General features: G+C 46.1%; 1 protein-coding gene across 1 annotated transcript in view; it reads right to left on the minus strand.

Moving 5' to 3' along the window:
* RPS6KC1 (ribosomal protein S6 kinase C1) overlaps positions 1-22,531 on the minus strand; it is a 166,717-nt gene that overhangs the window by 40,081 nt on the left and 104,105 nt on the right. The window contains exons 12-13 of the mRNA XM_083175184.1: positions 10,500-12,023; positions 10,137-10,226 (exon numbers count right to left, since the gene is read on the minus strand). Coding sequence (XP_083031310.1) covers positions 10,137-10,226; positions 10,500-12,023 — 1,614 coding nt within the window. The remainder of the gene's footprint in view (positions 1-10,136; positions 10,227-10,499; positions 12,024-22,531) is intronic.

A 22,531-nucleotide genomic window follows, 5' to 3' on the forward strand; every position in this document is an offset into this window, starting at 1 on the left:
TATCTGTGGCACTGTGGTGGGCATATGTGTGGCACTGTGGAGGGTATATACAGTGGTGCAAGTATGGCGGTATGGGGTGGTACGGCGTACCAGTAAAATATATATTGTGGGTACCCCGAACCGCCATAACAAATGCCCCCAAAAGTAGTCAATGCACATGTGCGCATATGTAAGTGTCGGGGGCCGTGGCCTCCGCCACTGCTGAAAGCGTTCAGAGGGGAGGGGAGTGCATCGCGGGCTGAGGGGAGGGGAGAGCTCGCGGGCTGGCAGCCAGTCAGGAGCCAGCCCGCGAGATAGACGGCGGGGCAGGAGAGACAGAAGATGCGCTCCGCTCCCCTCCCCTGGGAAGAAGCAGGCAGCGGTGACGGGGGACGAGAGGACCTGACCTAACAGTGAGTTGCTGCTGAATACTGTGGGGACATTTATGTGTGGCACTGTGGGGGCATATCTGGCACTGGGGCATATGTTTGGCACTGTGGGGGCATATCTGGCACTGGGGGCATATGTTTGGCACTGTGGGGGCATATCTGGCACTGGGGGCATATGTGTTGCACTGTGGGGCATATGATATCTGGCACAGGGGGCATATGATATGTGGCACTGGGGGCATATGTGTTGCACTGTGGGGCATATGATATGTGGCACAGGGGGCATATGATATGTGGCACAGGGGGCATATGATATCTGGCACAGGGGGCATATGATATGTGGCACTGGGGGCATATGTGTTGCACTGTGGGGCATATGATATGTGGCACTGGGGGGCATATGATATCTGGCACAGGGGGCATATGATATCTGGCACTGTGGGGGCATATGATATCTGGCACTGTGGGGGCATAAGATATCTGGCACTGTGGGGGCATATGTGTGGCACTGTGGGGGCATATCTGGCACTGTGGGGGTATATTAGTAATGGGCATCAGTTGTGCGGTGCAATGAGCATTATGGTGTGGGGCATAATGTGTAAAGAGCATTATGGCATGGGTCATATGTATTGGGTGTGTGACGCGTAAAAGGCATTACTGTGTAAATTATGGCCGTGTGCCTTCGGCGTGCAATATTCTAGCCACTCCCCTAGTGTCATATGACCACGCCCCCTAACCACGCCCATTTTCCGCTGCGCGGGGTGTATCAGGCTTAAGGTGAAGCATGTATCTGATCGGTTTTTGGCCTTATTACTTGGGCACTTCATGCTGAGATACTGTACACAGGGATATATAGTGAGATGTGAAAGTGGGTGTAAGAGGACACATCTGTAACCTATAACTCTAATGCTGCTTTCAGACCGTAAAACTGGCTTTGACCAGGGAATCTTATATCGTTTTAAAAAATGGGTCTGCCAGCTAAAACCCCTTTCACACCGCATGTCTTTAATCGGTATTTCAGTGCAGTTTTTGCTCCTTCACAACACTGAACCCGTTTTAACCCAAAGAAAACAGTGGATGAAAAAAAACGTATCTGAAACGGGTAGGACCCTGCTTTATTACCGTTAAGAAATACCAGTTCAATAGAAACACAAATTACCATTTTAAAACTGTAAAAAAATGGCAAAATAACGGGTAAGAAGTGCGGTCTGAAAGGGGTATTACACGCAGCACACACAGAGAACATAATACCATAGACCAATGATTTTCTACCTTTTTCAGGTCGCGGCACACCGGACAAGACTTTAAAATTGCCAAGGCACACCAATGTGCTCAAGAGAAAAACTATTTGAAAAATGTGCTGATCTGCCCACAATGCTCAGTGTACCACTGCCTTTCGGAGCAGTCTGGACCCTACAGAGCCCCTACATTGCACACAAACTCCCTCTTAGCCCCTGTTTATTGTTTATAATACCCCTTTTACACCACCGAAAACTCTGGGACCCAAGACCTGGGTAGAGGGCGGTGTAAATGGGTACGCCAGGTCATCCGACCTGGCTCCCATTTACATCAATGGGGGACGTGCAACCTGTAGACCGCAGTGTCCGCAGGTTGGACGGGGGGGGGGCACACACAGGCTGCGCTGCTGTCTGCTATACTCTGCAGACAGCAGCAGCGTCAGTGGAGGAGGTGAATGGATGCCTGTGTGCGGCATCCATTCACCTCCCAGACAACGGCTGGGGGGTGCACGGGGGCTGCCCAGCAATTTACCTTATTGCTGGGCTTGCCCCCAGCGCAGCAGTACAGGTCCCGGAGGCGGCGATCGGCGCTTGGAGATTACGTCATCTCCAAGCGGTGGAGGGGGGCTGCGGGCGGTGTAAATGGAGCATACGCCGGGTCGCACCTGGCTTGAAGCAGGGATCAAAAACCCAGGTGCGACCCAGAGTTTTTGTTGTAAAAGGGGCATTAGCTAGCACACACACTTACCCACAATGTACCACAAAGTCTATAGCCCCCCTCCTTTTTTTTTTTTTTATATCTGTCCTGTCCTCACAATTTTACCCTCACTCCCTACACTCCCTTTACTTAGCTTTGGTTCTGGTCAGGTGTGCAGTCCCAGCGTCGGCTGTACCTGCTGCACCTTACTCCTGCTCACTCGCCAGCTGCCAGTCCAAGGTCACTGCCTGCTTTAACTCAACCCGGGTTTCACAGCACCGCCTCACTACACTGCCTCACGCCGCGTCCCCTCTCATACAGGCGCCACACACGCCGTGTCCCGCCGCGACCCCCCTCTCAGTGTCTCAGTGTCTCCTCGCAGCCTGCTCACGGCCACACCGCCTCTCCTCACACGCCGCCTCACCTTTCTCACAGAGGCGTCCCTCTCTCTTCTGTCCCGGTGAGTCGCCGTGACCCGCTGTCCCGCGGCACACCTGTGAACTGGCCGCGGCACAATGGTTGAAAATCACTGCTGTACTGTGTGATATAATGTGGTGACTGTACGCTGTACTGTGTGATATAAGGAGGTGACTGTACGCTGTACTGTGTGATATAAGGAGGTGACTGTACGCTGTACTGTGTGATATAAGGAGGTGACTGTACGCTGTACTGTGTGATATAAGGAGGTGACTGTACGCTGTACTGTGTGTTATAAGGAGGTAACTGTACGCTGTACTGTGTGATATAAGGAGGTGACTGTACGCTGTACTGTGTGTTATAAGGAGGTGACTGTACGGTGTACTGTGTGATATAAGGAGGTGACTGTACGGTGTACTGTGTGATATAAGGAGGTGACTGTACACTGTACTGTGTGTTATAAGGAGGTGACTGTACGCTGTACTGTGTGATATAAGGAGGTGACTGTACCCTGTACTGTGTGATATAATGTGGTGACTGTATGCTGTACTGTGTGATATAATGTGGTGACTGTACGCTGTACTGTGTGTTATAAGGAGGTGACTGTACGCTGTACTGTGTGATATAAGGAGGTGACTGTACCCTGTACTGTGTGATATAATGTAGTGACTGTATGCTGTACTGTGTGATATAAGGAGGTGACTGTACCCTGTACTGTGTGATATAAGGAGGTGACTGTACGCTGTACTGTGATATAAGGAGGTGACTGTACGCTGTACTGTGTGATATAAGGAGGTGACTGTACACTGTACTGTGTGATATAAGGAGGTGACTGTACGCTGTACTGTGTGATATAAGGAGGTGACTGTACGCTGTACTGTGTGATATAAGGAGGTGACTGTACCCTGTACTGTGTGATATAATGTGGTGACTGTATGCTGTACTGTGTGATATAAGGAGGTGACTGTACGCTGTACTGTGTGATATAAGGAGGTGACTGTACGCTGTACTGTGTGATATAATGTGGTGACTGCACACTGTACTGTGTGATATAAGGAGGTGACTGTATGCTGTACTGTGTGATATAAGGAGGTGACTGTACCCTGTGATATAATGTGGTGACTGCACACTGTACTGTGTGATATAAGGAGGTGACTGTACGCTGTACTGTGTGATATAAGGAGGTGACTGTACCCTGTACTGTGTGATATAATGTGGTGACTGTATGCTGTACTGTGTGATATAAGGAGGTGACTGTACCCTGTACTGTGTGATATAATGTGGTGACTGTATGCTGTACTGTGTGATATAAGGAGGTGACTGTACGCTGTACTGTGTGATATAAGGAGGTGACTGTACGCTGTACTGTGTGATATAAGGAGGTGACTGTACCCTGTACTGTGTGATATAATGTGGTGACTGTATGCTGCACTGTGTGATATAAGGAGGTGACTGTACGCTGTACTGTGTGATATAAGGAGGTGACTGTACGCTGTACTGTGTGATATAATGTGGTGACTGCACACTGTACTGTGTGATATAAGGAGGTGACTGTACACTGTACTGTGTGATATAAGGAGGTGACTGCACACTGTACTGTGTGATATAAGGAGGTGACTGTACACTGTACTGTGTGTTATAAGGAGGTGACTGCACGCTGTACTGAGTGATATAAGGAGGTGACTGTACGCTGTACTGTGTGATATAAGGAGGTGACTGTACGCTGTATTGTGTGATATAATGTGGTGACTGTACACTGTACTGTGTGTTATAAGGAGGTGACTGCATGCTGTACTGAGTGATAGAAGGGGGTAACAGTATGCTGTACTGAGTGATATACTGTAAGGAGGTGACTGTACGCTGTACTGTGTGTTATAAGGAGGTAATTGTGCGCTGTACTGTGTTATACAAGGAGGTGACTGGACACTGCATTGTGTGTTATAAAGGAGGTTACTGTACGCTGCACTGTGTATTAGAAGGCAGTGATTGTACACTTACTGATATAAGGAGGTGACTGTACGCTGCACTGTGTGATATAAGGAGGTGACTGTACGCTGTACTGTGTATTAGAAGGCAGTGATTGTACACTTACTGATATAAGGAGGTGACTGTACGCTGCACTGTGTGATATAAGGAGGTGACTGTACGCTGTACTGTGCGATATAAGGAGGTGACTGTACGCTGTACTGTGTGATATAAGGAGGTGACTGTATGCTGTAATGTGTGTTGTAAGGAGGTGACTGTATGCTTACTCATAAGGAGGTGACTGCAAGCTGTACTGTGTGCTATAAGTAGATGACTGTACACTATACTGTGTGATATAAGGAGGTGACTGTACGCTGTACTGTGTGATATAAGGAGGTGTCTGTACACTGTACTTTGTGCTATAAGAAGTTGACTATGCTGTACTGTGTGTTATAAGAAGGGGACTGTGCAATGTACAGTACTGTGTGATATAAAGAGGTGACTGTACACTGTACTGTGTGATATAAGGAGGTGACTGTACACTGTACTGTGTGTTATAAGGAGGTGACTGTACACTGTACTGTGTGATATAAGGAGGTGACTATACGCTGTACTGTGTGTTGTTAGGAGGTGACTGTACACTGTACTGTGTGATATAAGGAGAATATGACTGTACACTGTACTGTGTGTTATAAGGAGGTGTCCATACGATGTACTGTGTGATATAAGGAGGTGACTGTACACTGTACTGTGTGATATAAGGATGTGACTCTACTATGTACTGGGTGATATAAGGAGGCAACTGTATGCTGAACTGTGTGTTACAAGGAGGTGACTGCACGATGTACTGTGTGTTATAAGGGGGTAACTGTACGCTGTACTGCGATATAAGGTGATGACTGTACACTGTATTGTGTGATATAAGGAGGTGACTGTACACTGTATTGTGTGATATAAGGAGGTGACTGTACACTGTATTGTGTGATATAAGGAGGTGACTGTACACTGTATTGTGTGATATAAGGAGGTGACTGTACGCTGTACTGTGTGATATAAGAAGGTGACTGTACGCTGTACTGTGTGATATAAGGAGGTGACTGCACGATGTACTGTGTGTTACAAGGAGGTGACTGCACGATGTACTGTGTGTTATAAGGGGGTAACTGTACGCTGTACTGCGATATAAGGTGATGACTGTACACTGTATTGTGTGATATAAGGAGGTGACTGTACACTGTATTGTGTGATATAAGGAGGTGACTGTACACTGTATTGTGTGATATAAGGAGGTGACTGTACACTGTATTGTGTGATATAAGGAGGTGACTGTACACTGTATTGTGTGATATAAGGAGGTGACTGTACGCTGTACTGTGTGATATAAGAAGGTGACTGTACGCTGTACTGTGTGATATAAGGAGGTGACTATACGCTGTACTGTGTGTTATAAGGGGGTAACTGTACGCTGTACTGCGATATAAGGTGATGACTGTACACTGTATTGTGTGATATAAGGAGGTGACTGTACACTGTATTGTGTGATATAAGAAGGTGACTGTACGCTGTACTGTGTGATATAAGGAGGTGACTATACGCTGTACTGTGTGTTATAAGGGGGTAACTGTACGCTGTACTGCGATATAAGGTGATGACTGTACACTGTATTGTGTGATATAAGGAGGTGACTGTACACTGTATTGTGTGATATAAGGAGGTGACTGTACGCTGTACTGTGTGATATAAGAAGGTGACTGTACGCTGTACTGTGTGATATAAGGAGGTGACTGCACGATGTACTGTGTGTTACAAGGAGGTGACTGCACGATGTACTGTGTGTTATAAGGGGGTAACTGTACGCTGTACTGCGATATAAGGTGATGACTGTACACTGTATTGTGTGATATAAGGAGGTGACTGTACACTGTATTGTGTGATATAAGGAGGTGACTGTACACTGTATTGTGTGATATAAGGAGGTGACTGTACACTGTATTGTGTGATATAAGGAGGTGACTGTACACTGTATTGTGTGATATAAGGAGGTGACTGTACGCTGTACTGTGTGATATAAGAAGGTGACTGTACGCTGTACTGTGTGATATAAGGAGGTGACTATACGCTGTACTGTGTGTTATAAGGGGGTAACTGTACGCTGTACTGCGATATAAGGTGATGACTGTACACTGTATTGTGTGATATAAGGAGGTGACTGTACACTGTATTGTGTGATATAAGGAGGTGACTGTACGCTGTACTGTGTTCTATAAGGAGATGTCTCTATGATGTACTGTGTGATATAAGGAGGTGACTGTACACTGTACTGTGTGATATAAGGAGGTGACTGTACGGTGTACTGTGTTATATAAGGAGGTGTCTGTACACTGTACTGTGTGTTATAAGGTCACTGTATTGTATGATATAAGGAGGTGACTGTACTCTGTACTGTGTGATATAAGGAGGTGACTGTATGCTGTACTGTGTTTTATAAGGAGGTGACTGTACACTGTATTGTGTGATACAAGGAGGTGACTTTACACTGTACTGTGTGATATAAGGAGGTGACTGTACGCTGTACTGTGTGATATAAGGAGGTGACTGTAGGCTGTACTGTGTGATATAAGGAGGTGACTGTATGCTGTACTGTGTTTTATAAGGAGGTGACTGTACACTGTATTGTGTGATACAAGGAGGTGACTTTACACTGTACTGTGTGATATAAGGAGGTGACTGTATGCTGTATTGTGTGATATAAGGAGGCGACGGGATGCAGTTTAAATCCCGGCGGTCGGGATCCCGGCGTTCAGAATCCCGACCGCCGAAATCCCGACACTTTCTCCCTCCGTGGGTGTCCACGACACCCCTGGAGGGAGAATAAATTAGCGTGCCGAGCGTAGCGAGGCTCCGGGCCCGCTGCTTGGCGAGCACAGCGAGCCCGCAAGAGGGGGGGGGGCGATCTACGTCCCCCCCTTGTCGGGATTTCGGCGGTCGGGATTCCGGCGTCGGGATTTTGAACGCCGGGATCCCGACCGCCGGGATTTTGAACGCCGGGATCCCGACCGCCGGGATTTCATACTGAATCCGAGGTGACTGTACGCTGTACTGTGTGATATAAGGAGGTGACTGTACGCTGTACTGTGCGATATAAGGAGGTGACTGTACAATGTACTGTGTGATATAAGGAGGTGACTGTACGGTGTACTGTGTGATATAAGGAGGTTACTGTACACTGTACTCTGTGATATAAGGAGGTGACTGTACGCTGTACTGTGTGATATAAGGAGGTGACTACACTGTACTGTGTGTTATAAAGGGGTGACTGTACGCTGTACTGTGTGTTATAAGGAGGTGACTGTACACTGTACTGTGCGATATAAGGTGGTGACTGTACACTGTATTGTGTGATATAAGGAGGTGACTGTACACTGTACTGTGTGATATAAGGAGGTGACTGTACACTGTACTGTGTGATATAAGGAGGTGACTGTACGCTGTACTGTGTGATATAAGGAGGTGACTGTACACTGTACTGTGTGATATAAGGAGGTGACTGCACACTGTACTGTGTGATATAAGGAGGTGACTGTACACTGTACTGTGTGATATAAGGAGGTGACTGTACGCTGTACTGTGTGATATAAGGAGGTGACTGTACGCTGTACTGTGCGATATAAGGAGGTGACTGTACAATGTACTGTGTGATATAAGGAGGTGACTGTATGCTGTACTGTGTGATATAAGGAGGTGACTGTACGGTGTACTGTGTGATATAAGGAGGTGACTGTACACTGTACTGTGTGATATAAGGTGGTGACTGTACACTGTACTGTGTGATATAAGGAGGTGACTGTACGGTGTACTGTGTGATATAAGGAGGTTACTGTACACTGTACTGTGTGATATAAGGAGGTGACTGTATGCTGTACTGTGTGTTATAAGGGGGTGACTGTACGCTGTACTGCGATATAAGGTGGTGACTGTACACTGTATTGTGTGATATAAGGAGGTGACTGTACGGTGTACTGTGTGATATAAGGAGGTGACTGTACACTGTACTGTGTGATATAAGGAGGTGACTACACTGTACTGTGTGTTATAAGGGGGTGACTGTACGCTGTACTGCGATATAAGGTGGTGACTGTACACTGTATTGTGTGATATAAGGAGGTGACTGTACACTGTATTGTGTGATATAAGGAGGTGACTGTACGCTGTACTGTGTTCTATAAGGAGATGTCTCTATGATGTACTGTGTGATATAAGGAGGTGACTGTACGCTGTACTGTGTTATATAAGGAGGTGACTGTACGATGTACTGCATGATATAAGGAGGTGTCTGTACACTGTACTGTGTGTTATAAGGTCACTGTACTGTGTGTTATAAGGAGGTGACTGTACACTGTATTGTATGATATAAGGAGGTGACTGTACGCTGTACTGTGTATTATAAGGAGGTGACTGCACGCTGTATTGTATGATATAAGGAGGTGACTGTACGCTGTACTGTGTGATATAAGGAGGTGACTGTATGCTGTACTGTGTGATATAAGGAGGTGACTACGCTGTACTGTGTGATATAAGGAGGTGACTGTATGCTGTACTGTGTGATATAAGGAGGTGACTGTACGCTGTACTGTGTGATATAAGGAGGTGACTGTACGATGTACTGTGTGTTATAAGGAGGTGACTGTGCGCTGTACTGTGTGATATAAGGAGGTGACTGTACACTGTACTGTGTGATATAAGGAGGTGACTGTACACTGTACTGTGTGATATAAGGAGGTGACTGTACGCTGTACTGTGTGATATAAGGAGGTGACTGTACACTGTACTGTGTGATATAAGGAGGTGACTGTACACTGTACTGTGTGATATAAGGAGGTGACTGTATGCTGTACTGTGTGATATAAGGAGGTGACTGTATGCTGTACTGTGTGATATAAGGAGGTGACTGTACGCTGTTACTGTGTAATAGCCAAATCTTTGGAAGAGTATGCTGGGATTTGTGGTGCCACAGCAGCTGGATATAGCCTACCTTTGGCCTAGCTAGCTTTCTGCAGGACACATTACCTAGAGGCTTCAAAGTGTGGTAGGTTGAGACACACTAAATAGTAACAAAATACTAGCAGCTCCTCCTAATCCGAGTATATCACTCACTATGTAACGTACACTATATAAAACGGTCAACAAGCCTGGATACATATCAGGAAAAACTCTACAGATTTCAATAACGGAGTGACACGAAGCAGCGTACAAAAGACTATTTACCATTCAAGAAAGCCTCAATTATTATCCATATCTGCAATATGACATGACAGCACCGGAATTAGTGTGAATATCAGGCCACGCAGTCATTTACACATCCAATAACCGCGTGCGGCTCCCGGGCTGCGGGCAGGAATAAAAGCTGCTAATCTACTTTTCAAGTGAAACGTTTGAGGAGATTGATCTAACCTGGGGCACAGTACATTCTTTCCTGCGCGTCGCTGTCACACGAATCTTCAACCTCCGTCCACCTGCTAAAATACGTTAGCTGGATGTGTCCTAAAAACAAAATGACAGCAGAAATCAAAACATGTTTCCCTTCCATTTTCTGTACAAGTGAACTGTAATTACTCTCCTTTCTAGCTAAAAACAGTATCATTAAGAATAATGGCATCATTAAGTACTAGAAGCTATTACAGTGGGTGAATTTGCAGCACTGATAATGAAGCTGGAGACAGGAAACGAAGATACTAATTACAAGATAAAACGCCTACTCAGTTAATTGGAAGCAACATCGGAATAGAAAGAAATGCATTTGCACAGGTTCCTGACCTCTATCATTCAATAAGATGTTGTTTGGGTTCAAATCGCGACAGACAATTCCTTCTCGGTGTATAGCGTCCAGGGCCGTAACTATTTCGGCAGCCCACCTCCGGATGCAGGACTCGGGGATGAAGAAGTGCGACGCTTCAGACAATTTCTCATCCAGCTCTTGAAATATTTTGTGTATCTCCCCAGCTTCCCGGAGCTCTCTCCGCCCCTCGCAAATTTCATCCATGTCCTCAATTTTGATCTGAAGTTGCACGGGGTTGGCGGCCAGCTTGCTGCGAGGTCCTGAGGTGGATGACCGGTGGGAATCACAAGGAGTGTAGAGCTCGTGGATACCTGAAAACTGTTCACTTTGTGTCTGTGAAGCTTCCAAAACAGATGAAGAGGGAGAAGATGATTTGCTGAACGCAAGTTCTTCAGGTTTGAGTTCTAGGCCATTGGGATCAACAGGAAATGTCTTTTCATCAGTGATCGGACATAGCGTTATGCATTGAGAAGAGAGTGAATGTTCTCCAACCAACGGCAAGTTCTCCTGTGGCCCAATCAGTTGATCTAAACTACTTTTAACTTGCAAGACATCAGGAGCTTCCAGCAGCTTGGAGTCCATGGCATCACTTTCCAGGTGAACACTCTTTAAGCTTTGTTCCAAGTCCACCGGTTCTGCACCAGGCAGGTTTACCAATAGATCTGGCCTTCCCTCATCGATGCTACTATCTATATCAATAGCAGCATCTTTGAGAGATATGACCGGGACAGAGTCGTTAGAGCCTCGGCTCATAGTGTCATGAAGGTCTACACCTGTTTTGTGAACAACGAGGCTTTGAGTCTCACAGTCAACATCATCATCTTGAAATGGAGAAAATGGTTTGAATGCCTCTGACTTGAGGCCATAGGCTTTATCAACAAAATCCCCAACCAGCAAGTCACTGGTGCTCTCCCGGCTATCTATCCGGAAGAATTCCATTGGGCTGCTCCTGGATTTGCTTAATGCATCGGCCATCTCCGTTGGCCCCATTGGATCCTGCTCACTGGTATCTTTTGATGATTGCAACTCTTCGAAAACTAGCGTAGAGCTGAGGTTGTTAAATGTGCCCGAGAGTGGTTTTTGCATAAGATCTAAATCTTTGACACTGTTCCCATCTCCTAGTTTGAGCAAGGGGTCATTTCCCAATACTTCGGGCTCAATTTTCTCCTGTCCGTATTCTTTGCACAGGGTTAGATAGCTTGTGGTGCATTCCTCCTCTGAACTGGAGGCAGAGTCTGCCCATTTCAGAGGACTTCCTCGCCCTTCCTCATCCTGCGTGCTGCTGTCGTCTTGAGAGCTTAGAGTCAGGCTACTGTGCAACGGTTGCACCGAGAGAAGCCGGTTCCCGGTATTGCTTTCCCGGGACTCAACGCTATTTCTTGGACACGGAGCGTGAGGTTTCAGGTCTTCAATCGAGTTAGAACTTTTGGCCAGCGGGACATCAAAGCTACCTTCTGCGCTCCGGCTTAAAAACTTACTTAAGTAGGACCATAATTTCCCACCTGGAATTACAAAAACGAAACATTGAAATTAAATATGATTACTCATATGCAAATAGCAGAGATTTCACATATGCCTTATTGCTAGCACGGTAATGAAAACGATCATTGCACACATCCACTTAGTACCTCATTTACCAGTATGGTGGCTGCATTTTGCAAACACGTTAACCTGAAATTACATTTTCAAATGAGCCTTGATCAGGTATGAATACCAAAACAAAAAGCAGAAAATAGAACGCAATGAACAAAAGAAAAAAAAAATGTTAGGTGAACAGAAAATAGTACAATATATCTACTGACCATTGCTACAGATAAGGAAACAACGATGACCAGGAAAAAGATGGGTACTTGTTTCCTAGCACGGCCACAACGATCATGATCGTGGGCATCGTGAGGAAAAATCGGGGGCATCGCGGCCATCGCAAGCACTAAAAAAATCGGGTGCGATGGTCGCGACGCGATGCCCGCGATTTCCCCATAGGGAACAATGTTAAATGCCTCAATTTAGCCGCGATGCCCCCGATTTCCCATAGGAAACAATGTTAAATGGGTCAATTTACCCAAATCATCATAGGGAACAATGTTAAATGGGCCATAAACCCCCCAAAACACCCCTGAACAGTGAAATGTCCCCCCAAAAGTATTTGACACCACCCCACAATCAACGCGAACCCGAAGCATGGCGAGCGCAGCGAGCCCGCGAGGGGCGGCGGTACGCGTCCTCCGACCTTTTCATACCCCCACTATCCACTAGGGCGTGGAGTTCAGAATAGAATAGTGTGGCGAGCGCAGCGAGCCACCGAGCCCGAAGCGTGGCGAGCGCAGCGAGCCCCGCGAGGGGACGCGGATACCTGTGAAGCCCGCGAAGGGACGCGTTTACCTGTGAAGGTATCCGCGTCCGCTCGCCACGCTTCGGGCTCGGTGGATCGCTACGCTCGCCACACTATTCTATTCTCAACTCCACGCCCTAGTGGATAGTGGGGGTATGAAAAGGTCGGAGGACGCGTACCGCCGCCGCTCGCCACGCTTCGGGTTCGCGTTGATCGTGGGGTGGCGTAAAGTACTTTTGGGGGGACATTTCACTGTTCTGGGGTGTTTTTGGGGCTTTCTGGCCCATTTACCATTGTTCCCTATGATGATTTGGTGAAATTGAGGTATTTAACATTGTTCCCTATGAGAAATCGAGGGCATCGCGGGTACATTGAGCCATTTAACATTGTTTCCTATGGGGAAATCGTGGGCATCGCGTCTGGACCATTTAAGGCTTTTTTTGCCGCATACGACGCGATTTTGACTATTTTCAATGCATTTCAATGGGAAAATCGGGGGCATCGCGTCGGTCGCGTCGTATACCACTAAAAATGACACACGATGCCCGCGATTGTGGCCGTGCTAGGAAACAAGTACCAAAAGATGTATAGTGGTACACATCACAAGAAAATAATTTTTAATTAAATACCCCTTTTACACCGCCGCAAAAATCCGGGCCTCCAGCGGGTCAGCGGCGGTGTAAATGGGACACGCCGTGTCCCTTTACACGGGACTTCTACCCAGGTCCTGACCTGGGTAGAAGGCGGTGTAAATGGGTACGCCGGGTATTCCGACCCGGCTCCCATTTACATAAATGGGGGACGTACAACCTGCGGACCACAGCATCCGCAGGTTGGACGGGGGGCACAGACAGCCTGCGCTGCTGTCTGCTATAGTCTGCAGACAGCAACAGAGGAGGTGAATGGATGCCTGTGTGCGGCATCCATTCACCTCCCGGACGACAGCTGGGGGGTGCACGGGGACTGGGGGCAGCCCAGCAGATTACCTTATTGCTGGGCTTGCCCCCAGCGCAGCGGTAAGTGTTCCGGCGACGGCGATCGGCGCTTGGAGATGACATCATCTCCAAGCAGCGGCGGGGGGCTGCGGGTGGTGTAAACAGAGCAAACGCTGGGTCGCACCCGGCTTGAAGCAGGGATCAAAAACCCGGGTGCGACCCGGCGTTTTTGGTGTAAAAGGGGTATAACTTTACAACCCGGAAGTAACATGTTAGAACAGAATTATGGGAGTGGTAACACAGACTTGAGTTTTCGGCTCCATTTTAGGCACATATTCTACTTAAGTTAATTTGAAGCTGGGTTGGCTGGTTTAACCCATTGAGGGCCAATGTTGCTGTGAGAGATCCTCAAAGTTTTTGCTAAAAATGCCAGCGCCGCTCACAGCGACTGTTCTATTTTTGGGTGCAATATTTACCTAAACTTTACTGAATTGACTTGTCTCTATTCTTATTTATTTATACTAAAAGAACAGTCGCTGTGAGCGCCGCTGGGGTTTTTAGTGGATTTAGTGGGTTAAACCAAATGTTTTTTATTTATTACTATGCTGCGACTACAGGAACATGAACATAATAAGGGAATCCCGCTGGTATTATTCCACGTTCTTATTGCTTGCTGAACCATTTCATTACACTCACAAAACAGAGATATTGGAAGGGGGGGAGAGTGACCCAGATCCGGGAGGTAACTAACATCAGCTAAGACGCCACAAACTCCACCCCTAACAATCCTATAGGACGGGGAAAACCCACAAGTAACATTCTCAATCTGAAAAGGGAAAACAACTGCAAAACATTCTGCTGAAAGAAACCTTTTTCTATTTGAATTCAAACCCAGATCAGACAGGTGCTAAATCTGCCTAGCATCGACTAAGATTCCATAAGCTCCACCCTTATAAATCCTATAGGACAGGAAAAACCAACAAGTAACACGATCAATCGTAGAAGATAAACAACTCCCAACACATGATCCCGGGAGACACCTCAAGGTCTAAACTCAACTTCATGTTTATTTGAATTCAAAACCTTCAGTCCTACGGCGATGTCTCTGAGTGTACTTTGTATGTTGTAATGTTTAGTCTACCTACGTATAGTCAGATGGAATATGAAAAATAAGCCGTAAAAAATTGGTTATAATGAAATATATCAAATAAATCATATACGAGCCTAATAAGTTTGGAATATAAAAGTACACACATACCAACCCCAGCATCCCGACTGCCATCAGATCACTGGCGCTGGACCTCCGAAAAGATCAATTGTGGGGATTGGTTGGTATGATGGGGCGGGTTAGCAGGTGGCCTGGATGGGGGGGTTGTTAGAGTTAGGCACTAGTGGTGAGAATTAGGCTGTTGCAAAGGAGATTTCTGGTTAGGAAGTAGGGGGAGAGGGTCAGATACCCTATGGAGTCCCTGCTGGGAATATCCGTATTGGGATGCCGGGATCGTGTATGTATCCCATACATACATACATACATAGCAATGTTTCATAATAGTAATATAATAAACAGGATTCCATTTTTTTCTTTAAAACATTAATGCAAAAAAAAAAAAAAACTAGTTTAAATAAAAACAAACAAAAAAGGTTTACACCCCTTTAGAAAGAACTTTTTTATTTCCAACTCTGATTTCAAGTATAGCAAAAAAGATTCTTAAATGTGGAATAGTACAATGTACTGTACTGTCTATTTAGTCCCGACTGTACGATATCTACCTCCGGGGCCGCTGTTGTGCATTCTAGGGAAGAGGACAATATCAGGGTCTGGCAAGGACTTTATCAAATGACTGAACTGACTACTCTCTGGAAAGTGGTTGGAGCGTTGATGTCATGAAATGACGTATTTCATCACCCAGGTGACCCTCCTAGGTACCAGGGCTTACGCTGAGCCTCCAGGGGCTGTACCAATGCAACAAAACGTCAAACATGGGTCAGGAATTGGGATGACGTGTTTATGCCCATGGTGGGTGGCACATACTTAGCACTGGTGGTTGTCCCTCTGCTGGACCTTAGGCTCTTTGCCTACCCTTCGATCCATCACATGCGGTCCTTTAACTTGTGATCGATCGCATGCAACCTCTGTTCCCCGCCCGGCCTGCCACTGGGCCGGGAACTTAGTGTATGGGGGCCTATAGAGGTATATGGTGGATCTGCCCCAAGACAGCCTCGTTTTAGGATCAGAACCAAAGCCTTCGGAATTCCATGATGGCAGCTTCTGTCCCCATGAATACGGATTCTGATAATCGTTTACGATGCTTTTTTCCTTTGCATAAACTACTTTTAATATAAATTTCTTCAACATAGGGCGACTGACTACCAATGATATAGTCAGCCGGTAAAACCACCAGGTCTAACAGCCTACGGTCCAATCTGGTTCTATTCCCGTACCAAACCGGAATGTTATTTACACACTATAAATAACGCAGCGGTCACCACCTCATGATACACACGTTATCATCCCTATCACAGACCAGACTCAACTGTCGTGCATGGAAAACATTACACAGTACCTTCAACATCGGACAAATCTCTCTACAAACATTTGGGCTCAATGGAAGGTTGGACTAACATCTAAACTTGTCCTGAGTTTGGGGACATCTTTCCCCCCTTCCCCCCCCATTCTCTCTCTCCCTGGGCGGGATGTACTAAACCAGAAATGAGTCTTCTGGGTTTTTCCTGCATTTCCAAAATGTACTAAAACCCCGACGTTGGGACTCTGATACGGAGGGCAACCCCAGCAGTAGCTGGAGTTACCCTATAGAAGCCGATGGGGTGAGGGTAAGAAGCGGCAGCTGAATTTGAAAAAATATTTTGAAAAGACTTTCTGGCCGCTGCTGGGGGAGCTCGAGGGCGATTTGGTCCGATGTTCTTAGGACAAGTCGCACTAGTGGGGACCTTAAGGGCTGGTGTTCAGACATAATTTGTTCCAACGCATAATTTGTCTCACATTCTGAACCTCCCAACCAATCAGAATCGATCTATTATCTTCCAGAAGGTGCTAGAAATATAAGACGTAGAATCTGGTTGGTTGGAATGGGCAACATCCCATCTTAGTAAATTTACCCCTGAGACTCACCCGACTATCGCACCTGACAGACTAACTGTATACTGGCGCCGATTGCTGATTCCAAGTCCCCGGTTAGCTCTCTATCGATACAATGCTCCATCATTCCACTAAACGTTTCCCTTATAGAGAGGTGTCTGAAACACCGATTTAATATACAGTATAAGCACATGGTGCATTAAGCAGCGCAAAGCGTTCCAACCACAGGATACATGTAGCAGCGTAATGTCTTTGTGGAGAATGTCGACGTTGCACCTGTCTCAGATCCGCCACTGACATGATGTCCTAGCAGAAGGATTTCTTACCTGCGTGATACCATCGTTATGTACCAAGAGGAAAAAAACAAAAAGACAAAAGAAGACACTCTCCTACTCCTCACTTGGGATTATAAATGTGTCTGGTCACTGGATAAGAACAACTATGCGGGGAAATAACAAAAAAGATTTGTCAATGAACTGGAACATCTAACAGTATCTTTAAACTCGTGTTATATGCCTGTGCCCATAATCACAGTTTGGCATTAATTACGCACAAAGCTGAGCTGCCTCTGCCAAGCTGCAATCAATTCCAAATACAACACCGGTGACTGCCAGGAATCTTATTGGTGCTATATTTGAATAGATGGATTTTGTAATAGATCTAGGAGATAAGAGAAAGAGCCCACCGCCCGAAGGAGGATTTTATTCATTTGTAACTGCCGGCATTACGGCAAACTTCTATTCACAGTAATAGTGACACGCTGCCGGCACGGGTGACCTGCAGATCTGGGTGACGTTACTACGGCAGGGACGCCCAGAGATCATGGGTACACTGTAGCAATGCTGCCTCTACAGTATGTGACAATGAATGGTTGTCAACTTCAGTGTTTATTTAAATGTCAGTAAATAAATTATATATATATATATATATATATATATAATGCCCCTCAAGTTGTTCTAGACCAGAAAGATACAAAATAAGAGGTTTTCCCCAGCACGCCAATGTGCATTAGCAATAAGACTTGAAAAACCTCATGACAAAAGAGAACTCCTCTGTCATCTAGAACTGTAAGTTGTGGTTTCCCTGGTTCCTGTTTCAAGTACTGCTGCACCAGTGGCCATAACACTGAAATAAGCCTCAGGGGGCAGAAACGAAGGGTTGGTACCATTGTGGGCATTATGGAGTAGATGATAGTTTAAGTAATAGAAGGAAAAGTGCATTAGGCGAGAGGGTCCTGCCTGTGAGAACTTACAAACTAGAAGGGAGGGGCAGACAGAGAGGGGGATGATGCAGATGGGGTAGACAGTGAGGGTGGAATAGAGGGTTAGTTGGGTTAGTTGCCTGGGTTAAAAGTTTTTGTAGAGAGATGGAGTCTAAGAGGTAGAGGAAGAGAGTTCCAGAGGTAGGGAGATCTTGGAGGCAAGAATGGAGGTAACCAGTTGGCAGGAGATGCAGCTTGCATAAGATAAGGTCAGATATGTAAGTAGGAGAGGAGAGAGTGAGGGCTATGTAAGTTAGTGTGAGAAGCCTGAATTGGATCCGGAAGGGGAGCCAGTGTAGGGAAAGTAGAGGAGGGGAGGTGGACATAGTACGCTTGGAGAGGAAGATGAGCCGGGCAGTAGCATTAGAATAGATTGGAGTGGAGAGAGGTGGGTGTCAGGGAGGCCAGATAGGAGGAGATTACAGTAGTCTAATCTGGAGATGACCAGTGAGTGGATGAGGATCTTAGTAGCATCCTGGAACTGATCCTGGAGACATAGCTGAGATGGGAACAGCAGGACTGCAACAGGGGTGGGAGGAGCCAAAAAATGTATATCTATCTTCTATGCATCTGATATATGAGAATGTTTGGTGGTTTGTCCGATTGCGATGCAGTTTTCACCATTGTGTAGGGAGTTTTCCCAGGCAACGTATTATCGGTCATTAGGGGTGCGCGTACGAGGCTCTGTATGGAGGTGTCCAGTGACCGATGCCCCGGCCTCAATAGCGACCAATCAGAACATTGCGGCCCATGTGTACTGTGACAGACTTATTCCTAGGTAAGTGTCAGTAATTAGTACCGTTCTGCATTAACATCTATAAATGTAGGTCAAAGAGCTATAAATCATTTCTTATAACCAGGTTATTTTGTTGACAAAAATACAGATGTGTCCACGTTCATCCACCCCCAAATTGGCCTTTGTGGCTCCATGCGTCTCGCTACAGACTTTCCCAAAATACTACACGCACCGTAGTCACACCTCTAACGTGCAGATGGAGCGAGCCTCATCTAGCCTTCGCAACGTCACAGGTGCAACATGCATTTCATAAGCTGCGCACTCACCGCTGTGTGCGGAAGTCGCACCCACGACCCACTGAAAATAAATTAGCCGGCAGCCTGGCGCTCCAAGTGGCGGATGCAAGTTGGTGTGCCAAACAGGCACTAACGGCCACATCACAGCTATCATGAGCTTCTGTATGTGCAGGTGCCCTGGACTCAGCCGCTAAATCCCGGAAACGGTCTTTAATGGCTGCATCTATAAGTTATGTCACATGACCTGGAAAGGATGGGCGTCTATAGAAACATTTATCGGACACTAACTCCGGTGTGGGAAAACCTCAATGCTACAGAATACAGTGGCAGGTATTCAATGTGGCCGGCGAGGGGGTTAAACAGCGAGTTCCTCGCAGTTTAACCCCCGCGCCGGCTGCTCGCTCTATTCAACGTTCTGGGGAAATCCTCGCCGTCACAGAATGGCGAGAATTCCCCAAAACAGCGAGACCCGCGGCTAATGCAGGAAACTCGCTGTATTTAGCCGTGAGTCTCGCTGCTTCTGGAGCCGCATACGCCAATTCCCCCACGCTCAAAAAATGGAGCGAGGGGGAATTGGCGTATGAGGGGGGGGTGCGTTGAATACTGACAGGGTGGCAGGTAATCAATGCTGTGGGCGAGCGGCGACAGCGAGCAGGACTTCCTGCTCGCTGTCACCACTCACCCTGTCAGTATTCAACACACTCCCCCTGCTCCATTTTTTGAGCGAGGGGGAATTGGCGTATGCGGCTCCAGAAGCAGCGAGACTCGCGGCTAAATACAGCGAGTTTTCTGCATTAGCCGCGGGTCTCGCTGTTTAGGGGAATCCTTGCCGGTGACGGCGAGGATTTCCCCAGAACGTTTAATAGAGCGAGCGGCCAGCGCGGGGGTTAAACAGCAAGGATCCCTGGTTTTCTGCAATCCTCGCTGTTTAACCGCCGCATTGAATACCTGCCGGTGAGTGGTTCGGGGTGGAAGACACTGTCCAGCTGCCGTAACAGAGGTCTGAGAAAGCATTGAACACAATTTGGACAAATCTGATTGGCCCTATAACCCATCATCAGTAACCTCTTCGCTTCTAGAAGAACTGATGCTGTTTTGAAAGCAAAAAAAAATAAAAAAATTATATACACACACACACACACACATATAATAGTCACTTTCACCTTGACAAAGGGCGTGCCAACCCCCGAAATGTTGGTTTCATGTGCATTTTTATGCCTTAATACACAGTTTTGAAAAAAGTTCCCCCAAGTGCCACCGTTTGTTCTCTATATCGGCTACACAACATTTTTCCAGAGGCACCAGGGTCAGTGCATCGATTGGGAGAGTGCCAGAAGCAAGGAATATATTATAATTATATATATATATATATATATATATATATATATATATATATATTGCCAACGGATGGCACTCACGGATTTTTCTCAGCAAGAAAAGAAGACGCTACACAGCTATCTTATCTGTGTAGCATCTTCTTTTCTTGCGGAGAAAAATCTGTGAGTGCCATCCGTTGGACAGTGTATATACAATAAGATTTGGAAGGCACCCGGGATGTTGTTTTTCTACAAGGGAGAGTGCCAAGCAATATTTGTGTATATATATATATATATATATATATATATATATATATATATATATATACACATATACACACACACAGCAGCAGCAGCAGCTTAGCAAAGACATGGTGAATCCGGTCACAACTACACCAAGTCAGTGACTGCGATCCAGGTGTGACAATTACATTTCATTTGCCACCTGCTCGTTGCACGTGGAGAGGAATCGCAACACAAAAAGAAGGAACATCACAAGGACTTTTAGTGTGTGCGGCGCTCGGCTCTCCTGCTTTGTGTCCATATGCGTCGCCACTGGCTGTATTGTTAGCAGTAATATTGCAGGATTAATGTTGAATGTTAAAATGTTCGGCACAAACTCCTCGTTAGGAAGGAGAAGACATGCTAATGAGGTCTTGCGGGAATTTGGGTTTTCATTCTAGCAGCAAAACTCTTAACATGAATGTGTTGACTTGGCGAAGGCTGACATAATAGCAGAGGACACAGGGAATAAATATATATATAGCAGAGTATATAGGCCACGAAGTAGAAAACAAAATAACTAAAGTTCTTCCAAAGTTGCTGTGTGAAAGGGAAAAGGACACAGCACAGCCTGCCTCGTTATCAGATGAACAAGCAAAATAATTATGAATTGAATGAAATTATTAGCTCTTCTATATAAATCCTATTGATAGGTTCCCTACATAGGAGATGCCTTGGAGTAATCTGTAGAGAAATAATAGTGACTTATTGGCCTATCTATTGATTGAAGCCCTGAAGAAGTTTAAAGGATGAAACGCGTAGGGTAACATCTTAATATCAATACAACCGATGTGTGAGTAGTACAATGTAGATAGGAGTATAAAATTGCAAACTTGTACCATTTCATCATGAATGAGGTTGTACAAATGTGCTCTATTGTTTCCAAACATTTTAAGAGATTTTATCTTCAAATAAACACAGGACTTTGTGATTTGGAAATATGTTTTTTTTTAGTATAGAATTATGAGTGATATTATCATTGTTCCCAATGAGAGGTTACAATTACTGAGATAACGGTCAGCACGGATAGTGTAATGGTTAGCATTACTGCCTCACAGCTCTGAGGTGATCTGCAAGGAGGGTGTGTGTTGCAGGTGCTCCAGAGAAGGTAGAGACTCAGACTTTTGCAGTAGCTCCTCCTCTGGGAATCCCCAAGCCAGGGGACCCTGGTGGGGGAAGCTTGCAGGCAAGGGCCTGCTGTACCTTTCTATGGTACGTGGAGGAGGCCGTGCAGTTGAGAGCCGGTCCAAGAGGAAGAACATCCCTGCTGTTGCAACACCTGCAGCAGGAGCTTCAGACAAAGATACAGTGAGTACAATGGAAAATGTCCCCCCGGATGAATCCGGAGGTACCCCTGTGGCAAGCCAGCCACGGGGGGAAATGATGGAAGAACCCAGCGGGGATGCAAACGCCGGTGGTGACATAGCAGTCGCTGCGGGGGGACCTGGTGAAATGGTGTCAGAAGAGTCTGAGGAAGAAATGCAGTCTGAGGATGAAGACTTAAGTGCAGAAGAAGATAATGCTTTTGAGAAAATGGGTCTAGAGGAATTAAATAAAGAGGCGAAAAAAGTTTACCAAAGAGTCTATAAAGCAAAGAAAAAGAGAAATTCTTGCCTTTCATGGGAGCGCCATGTATGGAGAGATAAGATTGTTACAAATTCAAAAATCTTGTCAAAATTAAAGACTCATATTGCAAAAAAAATGAAAGGTGAAAGAAAAAGCAAAGATTTTCCTCAGGCGGAGAAAGGGTTAATT

The sequence above is a fragment of the Crinia signifera genome, chromosome 3, assembly GCF_055691185.1.
Source record: "Crinia signifera chromosome 3, ASM5569118v1, whole genome shotgun sequence".
Lineage (NCBI taxonomy): Eukaryota > Metazoa > Chordata > Amphibia > Anura > Myobatrachidae > Crinia > Crinia signifera.